This window comes from Rhamphochromis sp. 'chilingali' (genome assembly GCF_963969265.1).
Source record: "Rhamphochromis sp. 'chilingali' genome assembly, chromosome: 15".
Lineage (NCBI taxonomy): Eukaryota > Metazoa > Chordata > Actinopteri > Cichliformes > Cichlidae > Rhamphochromis > Rhamphochromis sp. 'chilingali'.
Window position 1 is genome coordinate 30,342,512 of NC_137942.1, and position 13,987 is coordinate 30,356,498.

The 13,987-nt window shown below is 44.3% G+C and overlaps 1 protein-coding gene across 1 annotated transcript; it reads right to left on the reverse strand.

Moving 5' to 3' along the window:
- Nucleotides 1–9,991: 9,991 nt before the first annotated feature.
- On the reverse strand, nt 9,992–11,356 carry LOC308411560 (uncharacterized protein). The gene is made up of 2 exons (XM_080905498.1): nt 10,891–11,356; nt 9,992–10,769 (listed from the first exon to the last, which is right to left on the reverse strand). The coding sequence occupies exons 1-2, from the start codon at nt 11,164–11,166 to the stop codon at nt 10,737–10,739; spliced, it is 309 nt and encodes a 102-aa protein (XP_080761624.1). The 5' UTR covers nt 11,167–11,356; the 3' UTR covers nt 9,992–10,736.
- Between the last annotated feature and the right edge of the window lie 2,631 nt (nt 11,357–13,987).

The following is a 13,987-nucleotide window of genomic DNA, read 5'->3' on the forward strand; positions in this document are numbered from 1 at the left end:
TGTACTAAGGTAGTGCCATTCCAAGTAAGTAAGTATGTAATGCTGCTGAACATGTATGAATTGTGAAAGCATTAATTTCATGACAAAATGCAAGCTCTTACTTAACAATACCCCAAATCGGACTCGCAACCCTGACCCTTACATAATCTTAGTGACAACCAGAAAACTCGATCCTTAAAAATCTTAACCCTCACAAGGATCTTTAAAAAAATTAAAATGTCAAATTGGTCCTCGCAACGATAGATGTACCAGAAGACACACACCCTAACCTGGGAGCTTGTGTTGCAAGAGGACCCCTCTGGTTCTGTTAAGTGAGTTATGAGTGAGACTGATGGGGGTCAAGACCTGCCAACACACTCAAACGGACTGACACACATACACACAATGATATACAAACTCACACTGCTGTGTTAATCATTTAAAGCATGTACACACATGTACACACACCACCAGACTTAACCCTGAGGCAGTACAGTTACAGATCCCCCATCAACCAGAGCTGCAGCTGTGCCAACTTTACACATACACATTTACCCACTAGACATGTCATGCTGTGTGTATCCACGCATAAGCATGTTACCGATTGTGCACATATATGTGCCTATATGGTGTGTTTGTCTACACTGTGCAAAAATAAAATCTATGCAAATTTGAGTGTGTAATGTCTGTGCATGCCTTTATTTGCATGTGTGTATCTATAAAGTTTCAAGGAGGAACAAAAAGCCTGCAGCGTTCTCCTCCCTCCTGCTTTTCATGTCATGTTTTCATCTCTGTTATTGTCTCTTTTCAAACATTTTAAGCCTTTTTTATCTTCTTCAGCTACAAACATGAGGACAGAATGAGTGTCTACAGACATGCAGACAAGAAGAGATGCAAATGTGTTTTTATTCAGCACTTTTCTACGCCACTGCAACGTAATTCTGTTTGTATTTTACACTCCAAATATCTATTGTAAAATATATGCATAACGTCAGAAAACCACTCATATTAGTGGCGCCCACTCCTATTAACACTTTCCTTACCAAATTATTATTTTGAACTGATTCAAGATTCAGTAATCATCCAGGACTCTTTTTATTTTTATATATATATACAGTGGGGCAAAAAAGTATTTAGTCAGCCACCGATTGTGCAAGTTCCCCCACCTAAAATGATGACAGAGGTCAGTAATTTGCACCAGAGGTACACTTCAACTGTGAGAGACAGAATGTGAAAAAAAAATCCATGAATCCACATGGTAGGATTTGTAAAGAATTTATTGGTAAATCAGGGTGGAAAATAAGTATTTGGTCAATAACAAAAATACAACTCAATACTTTGTAACATAACCTTTGTTGGCAATAACAGAGGTCAAACGTTTACTATAGGTCTTTACCAGGTTTGCACACACAGTAGCTGGTATTTTGGCCCATTCCTCCATGCAGATCTTCTCGAGAGCAGTGATGTTTTGGGGCTGTCGCCGAGCAACACGGACTTTCAACTCCCGCCACAGATTTTCTATGGGGTTGAGGTCTGGAGACTGGCTAGGCCACTCCAGGACTTTCAAATGCTTCTTACGGAGCCACTCCTTTGTTGCCCGGGCGGTGTGTTTTGGATCATTGTCATGTTGGAAGACCCAGCCTCGTTTCATCTTCAAAGTTCTCACTGATGGAAGGAGGTTTTGGCTCAAAATCTCACGATACATGGCCCCATTCATTCTGTCCTTAACACGGATCAGTCGTCCTGTCCCCTTGGCAGAAAAACAGCCCCATAGCATGATGTTTCCACCCCCATGCTTCACAGTAGGTATGGTGTTCTTGGGATGCAACTCAGTATTCTTCTTCCTCCAAACACGACGAGTTGAGTTTATACCAAAAAGTTCTACTTTGGTTTCATCTGACCACATGACATTCTCCCAATCCTCTGCTGTATCATCCATGTGCTCTCTGGCAAACTTCAGACGGGCCTGGACATGCACTGGCTTCAGCAGCGGAACACGTCTGGCACTGCGGGATTTGATTCCCTGCCGTTGTAGTGTGTTACTGATGGTGACCTTTGTTACTTTGGTCCCAGCTCTCTGCAGGTCATTCACCAGGTCCCCCCGTGTGGTTCTGGGATCTTTGCTCACCGTTCTCATGATCATTTTGACCCCACGGGATGAGATCTTGCGTGGAGCCCCAGATCGAGGGAGATTATCAGTGGTCTTGTATGTCTTCCATTTTCTGATGATTGCTCCCACAGTTGATTTTTTCACACCAAGCTGCTTGCCTATTGTAGATTCACTCTTCCCAGTCTGGTGCAGGTCTACAATACTTTTCCTGGTGTCCTTCGAAAGCTCTTTGGTCTTGGCCATGGCGGAGTTTGGAGTCTGACTGTTTGAGGCTGTGGACAGGTGTCTTTTATACAGATTATGAGTTCAAACAGGTGCCATTCATACAGGTAACGAGTGGGGGACAGAAAAGCTTCTTACAGAAGACGTTACAGGTCTGTGAGAGCCAGAGATTTTCCTTGTTTGAGGTGACCAAATACTTATTTTCCACCCTGATTTACCAATAAATTCTTTACAAATCCTACCATGTGAATTCATGGATTTTTTTTTCACATTCTGTCTCTCACAGTTGAAGTGTACCTCTGGTGCAAATTACTGACCTCTGTCATCATTTTAGGTGGGGGAACTTGCACAATCGGTGGCTGACTAAATACTTTTTTGCCCCACTGTGTATATATATATATATATATATATATATATATATATACAGAGACAATCACACCTACACGACTACTGTCTGTTCAGCACTATTACAGTGCAGTATTGCCTGCACTACCATGTATAACCCAAGTTCTAAAAAAAAAATGGACATTGTGTGAAATGTGAATAAAAATACAATGATTTGCAAATCAAAAATCCATGTTTGATTAACAATAGAATATGTAGAACAAGGCAAATGTTTAGAATCAGACATTTTATGGTTCAGTTTGAGCATTTTGAATTTGATCAGCAATACTTGAAATGGTTGAAAAAGGAGGGTTAGGGTTAGGGTACTAAAAAGAAACAACTGGAGGAACACTTTGCTATTTAGGTTAACAGGTCAGGTGTCACGGTTTCTAGATTTTACAGATTCAGATGGAAGACAGACCTTCAGTAGCAGATAAATAGTTTTTAAAAAATCCAAAAACCTGTCCGGTTTGGCTCTTTTGCCATCAGAATTGTTGTCTAAAGGCAAAGAAAGATGCCCAACAGATTTACTTTACCAAATTGACCATCCCAGCCTTGCCGTAATGGTCCATTTGATTCACCTTTTATTGTTTATTTTATTTTCACTTACTGAATACGGGACAGACTTGACTGGGGGAAAGAAGGGGAGAAAGAAAGAGGGAAAGAGAAACAGCTGAGAAGAGGGACGGGGGAGAAGGGCAAAAGACAAAAACCAACAGAACGGGCAGAGAAAAAAAATGCATATATCAATCACCTGGGTCACCTGCTGAGAAAGAAAAAAGAAAACAAGCAGAAGAGAACAAGAGTAATAGAATAAACAACATCACAATGATATATGGGAATATGACAGTAAATACTAAATATTAAACATTATTGTGCAGCACATAAGATCAACAGAACACAGTGTGCTTTGAGGTAGGAGCCAAAAAGGGTGTAGTTTGTGGGTGTGATCACCCATGTGTACACCTGTGAGCATGGACACGCTTGTTTTGTTTTTTTTAAAAGGTTCCTTCATGTAATAATCTGCTAGAGGGTGTGGGGGGGCCACAGCCCCGTCCTCCAGGGCATGAAGCAGGTATGGAGGAGATCAAAACTCCAGACATCCAGAGGCCCCCAGAACACAAGAGACCAAGGAAGACCAACAGAGGGGCAGCCGCGCCACTGTCCCAGAAAGAGCTGAGGAGAGTCCCAGATGAGGGCTCACTCAGCAGCCGCGGAGCAGAAGCCAGGGGGAGTTGCAGTGACGCGCCCGTGAGCTCCGCCGGCAGCCAGCCGCGCCTGAGTGACCGAGCCCCAGGCCGAGAGGCCGGGGGCAACCCTCCTCCGAAGTGGCCCGAGCGAGCCCCAGGCTCCAGGCCCCGATAAGCGGCCGCCAAGGAGTGAGCCGGTGTGTACCTGGACGCCCATCCCCGGACACAAAGAACCACCAACGCACCGATGTCTGAGGGGGTCCGCCACTGGCAGGGGAAGTGGTGGTAGGGGGAGATAGGCCTCCAAACCTTGGAGGGCCTAAGATGTCCCCAGAGAGGTGGCGCCTGACACCCAACCTGACATATAGACACAGACATACAGGCACACACAGATACAAACATCCATTCCCACCCTCATGCTCTCATATGCACTTACTCCACACTCAACCAACGTGGAGACAGACATAAAGAGACGCTGTACACACGATCACACTCCCCAAGCGTACTCTACAAACCGGGTCTAGGTGCCCTTGCCCCTGGAGGGGGGAACTGCACCCAGACCCAGGTGGTGTTACCCTTTTCCCTGCGGTGGGGGGAGGCAGACCGCCCCGACTCCGCAGCAGCAGGAAGGCCCCACACTCCAGACCCCAGTCGGACGGCCAACTCCTCCTCCGAGCCCCCCCGCTCCAGCAGGTCGCAGAGAATGGGGGTGAGAGAAGACTCCAAACCTCCCTCCACCCGCTCATTGTAGTGTTGATGCATGTGTGTTCTAAGGTGCATTTAAAACCCAGGAGGGCTTGGAGCTACCTGCCAGAGAGCAGCAGGTAAGCGCGTGGTCCCTCCTGCTAGCCCTCAATGTCTACGTGTATTTAAAATTGAGAGGTGGGCAACGACGCCAGGGGTGGGGTGTACACCCTGATGGTACTTTGGACTCCGTGTATCGTGCCCACCCCCAAGATCCTATATGTATGTGTAATGAGAGTGTGAGTAATGTGAATGTCTAAGTTGTGGGATAAAATTGAGGCAGAGGCAGCCAGAAGGGGACAGGGGGGGGGGGGGGGGGTAGCCTCCTCTGCACCCTGGTGACATACCCCTACTCCAAGGTCCTGCATGTGTGGGTGGTTGTGGTGGAGCGGGAAGAGGGAGGCAGCTGGAGATGGGGAGGGAAGGAAGGGAGGGGCAAGTGACCCCTCCCTGGGGCCAGCTCCCCCGCTGACCCCAGTAGGCACCCCCATACTCCGCGACCCGCCAGGGAAAGGGGGCCCAGGCCCATCCAGACCGGGGCCCAGTGCAGCAGCGCCTCCCGGCCCCACAGAGCCCGGGACAGTCCACCCAACCCCACCACAGAGAAAACTGCACCCACCCCACCATCCACTCATCTTCCAGACTACATAAGACAATAAACACCCAGGCTGAGATCTTCCTCCACCTCTCCTGTATCTCCCCCTCCTGCAGAGAGAGCCCCTGAGGAGAGGAAAGCTCCTGCAAGATGTGACAATCTTCCCCACCAGTTGAAGAGCCCCCCAGGTGGCTCGATGCACCGGCGGCACCCTGCTCCAGGGCTGGGCCCCCATGCACCCACCCGCCCACAACCCCGGCAACACACCAACCAGGACCCAAGCCCCCGAGGCCCGGTCCGGGTCCCAGCCCAGAGACGGAGCGCCCCCAGAACCTCACGCCCATCCCGGACCCACCCAGGGGCAGCCAGGCTACCAGGTCAGTAACCCACGTCCGTCAGCACAGACCCTCCCCTAGCCCCGCTGCACGCAGCCGCGAGGAAACAGTCACCGGAGAGCCAACAGAGCCCCTAACCGGACATGACCGCTACCCCGGGTTGAGCCCCCCAAGGAAGATGCCTCCGGGGAACCCCCCGACGCCCTAAGCCTGTCCCTACCCCCACACCAATCACAACAGTGAAGGTGGGACCAAACTATGACCCCCCACCCCCACTAGGTGATGGAGCTGATCAAAGGAGCCCAGAGCAATTGATCTGATGTGGTGGCAGAGGCTGTATCAAGACTAATGTAATCTAATAGATAATTTCTATATTGGTTAGAATTAAGATTATTTTTATTTTTCCAGTTCATGAGGACTGTTTTCTTGGCTATGCATAGGGCAGTGAAAACCATATGGGCGATATTCTTTTCTGAAGTGACATTATCTAAGCTGCCCAACAAACACACTAAGGGGGAAGTTGGAATGTTACATTTCAGACACTTCGATAAGTCTTCACATATCTCGCGCCAAAACTTCTGAACTGGTGGACAGAACCAAAGAGCGTGGATATAATTGTCCGGTGAATTGGTTTGGCAGTGTGAGCAGTTGTTGGTAGACGTAAAGCCCATCTTGAACATCCGATGACCTGTATAGTGCACTCTATGTAATATTTTGTATTGAATTAATTGAAGACTGGGATTTCTAATTAGATGAAAGGTTTTTAAGCAAATCTGAGACCAGAAGTTTAGGTCTAAGTTAACTGATAAATCCGCTTCCCATTTTGCAATAGGAAGTGATATTGATTCATCTGTTTTAGAAAGCATTCTGTATATTTTGGATAGTAATTTGGGGGTTTTAAGAGTAAGAAATTGAACCACACTTGGTGGTGTTTGTAGTTCAACTTGACCCGGTTTAAATTTCTTTTTTACTATGGATTTAATTTGTTGATATTCTAAAAATCTTTTCTTGTTGATCCCATATTGTGTAACTAGTCCGTCAAATGAAATAAATTCTGTTCCTTCTAGTATATGTTCTAAATATTTGATTCCTTTACCACTCCAATCTGAAAACTTTATTATATTATTGTTTTTAATATGTCAGGGTTGTTCCAGATAGGTGTACGTTTGCATGGGATTAATGAAGACGCCGTCAATTTTAGAAACTCCCACCATGCTGTCAGAGAAGAGCTGATGTTGATGCTTTTAAAGCATTCATGTCGTTGGATGTTTGAGCTGATAAATGGTAGGTCTGAGATCTCTAGATTATTGCAAAGTGCTTGTTCTACATCTAGCCAAGGTTCATCTAAGAGGGTATGTTTTAGCCATCCTGAGATAAACTGAAGCCTGTTGGCTAAGAAGTAGTGCTGAAAGTTAGGCAGTTCTAGTCCTCCTTTATCCTTGGTCTTTTGTAGTGTTTTTAAGCTTATACGTGGGGGTTTATTTTTCCAAAGGAATTTGGACATACATGAATCTAGAGATCTGAACCAATCTTGTGGCGGTTTAGTTGGGATCATTGAGAATAAATAATTTATTTTTGGTAAGACCGTCATTTTTATAGCGGCAACCCTTCCCATGAGTGATATGGGTAGACATTTCCATCTAGCCAGATCACCTTCTACCTTCTTTAAAAAGTGGGATATGGTTTAATGTAGTTAGATCTGCAAGCTTGGGAGAAACATTAATACCTAAATATTTTATATTTCCCGATTGCAGTGGTGTAGAAGAGGAATTACGGAAGGAGCAATTAATCGGTAGGACTGTAGATTTTGACCAGTTAATTGAGTAATCTGATATTCTTGCAAAAGAGTTTATCAATTCAATCACCCCAGAGATATTGGTTTGTGAATTTTGGAGAAAGAGTAACACAGGGGCAGGGATAGCTCAGTAGGTAGAGTGGTAGCCCCATGATCGGAAGGTCGGGGGTTCGACTCCACTGAACGGCTACCCTGAGGTACCCCCGAGCAAGGTACCGTCCCTACACACTGCTCCCCGGGCGCTGCACTGGCGGCTGCCCACTGCTTCACTGGGTGAATGGGTTAAATGCAGAGGAACTATTTCCCTATGGGGACTAACACGCACACTTTACACACTTTTTACTTTTTACTTTATCATCCGCATAAAGGCTGATTTTATGTTCCACGTTCTTGCATTTTATGCCCTTAATTACTGAATTCTGTCTAATTGCTGCTGCTAGTGGTTCAATAAAAATTGCAAACAGTGAAGGGGAGAGTGGGCATCCCTGCCTGGTGCCCCTCAAGAGACAGAAGCTGGAGGATGTCTGGTCATTTGTTCTGACACAAGCTGTTGGGGAATTATATAATATTTTTAACCAGTTTATGAAAGAGGATCCAAAACCAAATTTGTGTAAAGTTGCAAATAGAAATTTCCAGTTAACTCTGTCAAATGCTTTTTCTGCGTCTAAAGAGAATATTGTAGTTTCTAGGTTTTTACTGTATGAGTAGTCTATCAAATTAAGTAATCTACGTGTATTTGTTGATGAGTGCCTACCTTTTATGAAACCAGTTTGGTCAGGATGAATTAAGAGGGGGGTTATTTTCTCCAGTCTCTTTGAGAGAGCTTTGCAGATTATTTTAAGGTCTACATTTATAAGGGATATTGGACGATAGCTTGAGGGATATACAGGGTCTTTGCCTGGTTTTAGCAGGAGATTAATGTTTGCAGAATTCATATTTGATGGAAGTCTGCCCTTTTCTTTAATTTCCAACAATGTTCTGTCGAAAACTGGTGCTAGAATCGACCAGAATTCTTTGTAGAATTCTGCAGGAAAGCCGTCTGGACCTGGAGCCTTATTATTGGGCAAACTTATCAGGGCTTCCTGGAGTTCACCTGGTGTCAGTGGTGAATCCAGTGCCATTGCTTGAGTGTCCAATAATTTTGGAAGAGTTATGTTGTCCAAAAACTGATCAATTTCTTTTTTAGATGGGTTTATTTGTGGTGAATACAACGTTTTATAGAAATCCCTGAAAATGTTGTTTATTTGTATCGGATCATATATTGTGTTCCCAGATGAATCTTGAACAGCACATATAGTTGTTTTTTCTTTATTTATTTTTAGCTGGTTTGCTAGAAATTGACCGGATTTATTACCATGTTCATAATTTTGTAGGCGTAGTCTTTGTACTAAGAATTTTGTTTTTTTATCAATTATCTCATCTAATTCTAGTTTTGTTTTGCATATTTTGTTCAATGTTTCCTGATCTTGGTGGGACGCATAGGCTTCTTCTAGTGATTTGATGTTTTTTTCTAATTCCTGAATATTTTTGTTTTCTTTTTTCTTTTTATGTGATGAGAAAGAAATTATTTTACCTCTCATCACAGCTTTCCCTGCTTCCCATAGAACAGAAGCTGATGTTTCGGGAGTGTCATTATAGTCCAAATATGAAGTCCACTCTTTTTTAAAATATTTAATAAAGTCTTCATCTTTAAGTAGTGATATATTAAATCTCCAGTTTTTTCTTGGCGTAGTATTATTCTTGTGCATTAGTGTTAAAGATACAGGACCATGATCGCTGACAGCTATAGGGTGAATCTCAGTGTCTGAAATGTCGTTCAGCAGTGAGCTGCTGACCAAAAAATAATCCAGACGAGAGTAGGAGTGATGGACATGTGAGAAAAAAGTATATTCCTTACTGGTGGGGTGAAGGGAGCGCCATGCATCGCAAAGACCAAAGTCGCTCATATACTGTTTGATTATATTTGTGGACTGCCAATTACGCTGAGTTCCCGCTGTATTGAGCCTATCCATGTCTTCATTTAGTCCAAGGTTGAGGTCGCCTCCAAGAACAAGTGTGCCATCTAAGTGTTCAGAGAGTGCACTGAAAAAACCGTGAAAGAATGAGGGATCATCAACATTTGGACCATATACACTTGCAATACATAGCTTTTTATCACGTATAGATAGTTTAATGATTAAGAATCTACCCTCTGGATCTATAACTGTATCGAGTACTGTGAAATTTATATTTTTATGTATTAAAATTGCTACTCCCCTTTGTCTAGAATTATAACAAGCTGAGAACACATTAGGAAACTCAGGTGTTTTAAGTTCATTCGAACCTCTAAGAGGTCTGTGGGTCTCTTGTAATAGGACAACATCCGCCTGTAGTTTTTTGAGTTGGTTAAATATTTTTAACCTCTTTACTCTGGAGCCAGCTCCATTTATATTCCATGTAATGAACCTCAGTGTACCCATAGATGTTTGTGTATAACTAGGGATGTATGCTGTGTGCGTCGCTTAGACAGGTGGAGAGAATACGTCACTTGTTCATAAATAAAGAGAAGGAGAGAGAGAAAAAATGTGTGGCGAGATGCTCCCTGAGTCTGACTATGTGTTTGCATATTTACTAATATGAGTAGGCTTGGCTTAAGTGTGTGTATCCTAAACGACTGTGTGCGCTGTCTGACTGATGTAAATGTGCTGCCGTTGAGCGCATGGTGCGTATGTGTCGAAATAAAGGATGTTTGTGGATGAGTGTCGAAGCAGGTGATCGAGGCAGTGAAAGGAATAAAGAAAGAAACCAAGGACAGGGGTGAGCAGCATAAAACCAAGAGGGGGAAAAGAGAGGGAAAAAAAACGAGAAGAAAAAAAAAACAGAAACAAAACGTAAACATTCCAATTAAATCACTGACGGAGAGTGACGGTGTTAATTCTGCTATGAAATCACACTTTAAGATGCGATTTGATACTGGTAAGTTAAACAGATGTTAATGCAAGTTAGTGTGAGTGGATAGGGAAATGGTGTAGCTGATTCTTATCTGGTGTGAGGTTAATACAGCCACGGAGTGATGTTGGGGTCGCGGTGGAGCTGTCCGTCCACGTACAGCCGGTCCACAGCGATGACAGCGCGGGAGCCCTTCTGGATGAAGCCGCGTCGGATTGGGAAGAGGACCCTGCGTCGTTCCAAGATCTCTTTGGGGAACTGGTCGTTCACGCTGAAGTCCGTTCCTTTTAATTCCCTGCCGCGGCTTTTCACATGTTGCTTTTGTTTGAAGTGGCCACGATAGGACGTGGTCTCCCGGCCGTAGCCCGAATGGGGCCGAGGCGATGTACCCGATCGAAGACGATGTTCTTCACAGTGTCCTCCGGCAGCTTCAGGTGGGTTTTGATGAAGCTTTTTACCGTGGTCTCCACGTCCTCTCCAGCGGCTTCTGGAATACCAGAAAATACCAGATTATCACGCATGCTACGAGCTTGTAGATCGATAACTGTTTCTTTTATTTTTTTATTTTCTCTATTGAGCTGGGTAACATTATCTGTGAGACATTTCACCGACTCCCTTAGCGTGGCATTTTCAGCAGCAAGCGTTTCCACCTGCTGCTGGCTGTACTCCAGGGATTCTCGCAAGCATTTAAATTCTCGGTGAAGAATCTCCACCAAGGACAGCCTTGCGTCGAAACTGGACAATCGCTTGTCGATTGACTCCAGTATGTCGGCAATATCTTTGCCGGCTGGCGATGTTGAGCCGGGGGAATCTGCCGGGCGTTGTCTTTTCGATGACGGCGTCTCAGGTTTGGCCGGGGAAGCTGCACACTGGGTCTTCTTCATCACGAGATCCTGAAAGCACTGATCAATATAATCTTGGAGAGCCTCTAAACTCTCCTCGTTGTTCTCCAGGGTGTTGGAGATTATTTAGACAAATAGTGTTAGTTATAAGACAATTGATAAGTGTATTTGGTAATACTGAAGCTTAAATAAATTTGTTCAAATCTAAACTACCATTTGCTTTAATTTTCCGCCAAAATCTCCGGCGTCTGACGTCAGTTACAACATGAGTCACTTACCTTGTCCGTCACTTCCGTCACTTACCTCTCACTTCCGTCACTTACCTTACCTTCCCCAAAGTAACCTAACCAGAACAAGCAGGAGGAACACTAGGAAAATACACTAGGGAGGTGGACAGACACTCTGACAAAGACTAAGAGGAAGACAGTGCTACATATGTATACAAAAGGCAATCATATGGAGACAGCTGGGGGAAACAAGACACAACTGAAAAGAATAAGATGACAAAATAAGGGGACAAATAACAATTAAATCTAAAAAATTAAGACAAGACAAGACAAAATAAGGAACACTGAAGGAAGAATTAAATTCTAATACAAACTGGAACTATAAACTTGAGACTGAATGCAAAGAAAATACATAAAGAAAATATGAACAAAAGTATAACTAAGAACTAAGAACTCGGGAATAAATAACACTGAGGGATAAAAGAATCCAACAGAAAACATTTAAGTAAATAAAACTAGAAAGTCCAAAAACTCCAAAACAGTTGATCAACAATGCAGGAGGTGACACTCACGAGCACGATTGAGTATAAAAGAAGACCTTAGAGAGGCAGAGTCTCTCAAATCTGCAAAAAGAAAACATTGTATTTACAAATTGTATTTTTATGCAAATTGTTGGACAATAATATTCATCAATGTAACATTATGAAGACTGAGTATCTCATCTTCTACAGTAGATAATAACATCAAATAATTATAATTACCAAAATCTGGAGAAATCTCTGTGAGCAAGGAACAATGCAGAAAATCAGTAGTGTTCTCAGGGCGCACTGCATTAAAAACAAGCATGTGGTGGTTCGCGGTGTCCAGGGCTGGGTGCTCGGGTGTGTACTGGCTCACTCCCAGTGGTTGCTGGCCCCCGAACTCTGTCGGGCCCTCGGGTCTTGGTCTGCTCTAGCATAGCCAGCTGCCGACAGAGACTCCAGGCTTGTCGTTGCAACCCACTGTGGCTACTGCACCGTGGCTGCTGGGTGACCCACATCTGGGGCTCACCTCAGCTCTTTTCCAGGTGGGTGGCCTGATTGCGCTTGCAGTGGTCCTCTTTGGGCTCTCGTGCTCTGGGGGGCCTACGGATGTCTGGGGCCTGGATCGCCTCCATGCCTACTTCATGTCCTTGGTGTCATGGTCCAGGTGAGTGGCTGTTTCTCTAACAGGTTTCCTCCCCTGGGTGGAGCCTCATATGCCTGTCTATTCTCCACACCTGTTGAAATTCAGCTGGCAGTATTTAAAACTGATGCTCTCAACGAGTCGTCACCAGAACATCTGCTAACCTTAGTTTAAGTTGTGCTCCTTTTGTAGTTTACTCTCGTCGTGCTAATTCTCTTCTCTTATGTCATAGTACCTCCCGGACCATTACTCATCTGTGCAGTGTGTCTCCACCAGTCACTCACCATTCTGGTTACCTGCTCCACCTGCCTGCCCTCCTGCCATCCCCTCTGGACTTGGAACTCCCTGGAACCCTGGATCATAGCCATAAGGTCCCTCACCCAGAACCCGCCGGCAGTTTCCCCCCCCCCCCCATTTCCTCCAACCTGCTCACAAGTAAGACAGAGACTCAATACCACCTGTTCACTTGTCCTCCCTCCTGAAACCACCTGACACTTGTCTCCTCTGTTTCAGAACCTCAAAGCCCAACACATCGTATCCAGATCAGCTGCCTGTGCAGTACCATAGTTACTGTCACTGAACTCATTTATAGCTAAGTTTCGTAGTTGCCTGTTTTTGTGTGACTCCTCACACCTACTATTAGACACTTGCTCACACGCACAGGTGTATACACAGGTACTCACAGACACACACTATCTTCGTTGGCTGCTGCCTCTAAACATATCATGCATTATTAGTACTGGATGCTGCTCAGTAACATTCTATATTTATTATTTACTGTTACTTACACATATTTTGGTTGTTGCATCTCTGATGCTATGGGCAAGTGTCAGTGCCTGTGGAATGGGCAGCTTCCAAAGGCACCATCAATGCTGCAACACATGGTCCCATCCAGATGAGAGTCAATAGACAGTGTATGTTATAACTATATACTACATCCATTAACTGTACGGGTGCAAAGCACGCACACATACACAGTGTCGGTGTTATGGATGGACCTTGAGGGGTTCAGGTCCTTACAAAAAGGTTACTTTTCCTACTCAGCTGAATTCTGCTGACACACTTCTACAACTATTAAATTAAGTTAGTTTGGTAATGAATAACATAAACACCCACATCACTGATTAGTCATTGCAGCACAAGCTCAAGTTAATTTTTCAGCTGATAGTAATTTAGTCCTTCTAGGACCACTGTGAGGTATACCGACTTTGGATAGGATGAGCCTATGCAAATCAGACTTTGGGAGCCAACACTTCTAAAACTGTTGTTACATTTGTCTGTGTGTATACAAACAAAACACAGTCCCGTGTATGATTGTAATTATAGCTACTGTTCATGAAATAATTTAAAATGGCTTTATTATTCTTAAATTGGATTTGTAGCCTATAACAGTGGCTAAGTGCAGTGCAGTTTAGTTTCTTGTTTGATAGAAAGTATAGAGAAAAAAGTGTTTGTATGAATGGTTGTGAATG

Coding starts and splice junctions, on each gene's coding strand:
- LOC308411560 (XM_080905498.1), bottom strand. CDS start 11,166: ATGAAGAAGACCCAGTGTGCAGCTTCCCCGGCCAAACCTGAGACGCCG. Junction 10,770..10,890: donor ATGCCACGCTAAGGGAGTCG/GTGAAATGTCTC, acceptor CTGGTATTCCAG/AAGCCGCTGGAGAGGACGTG.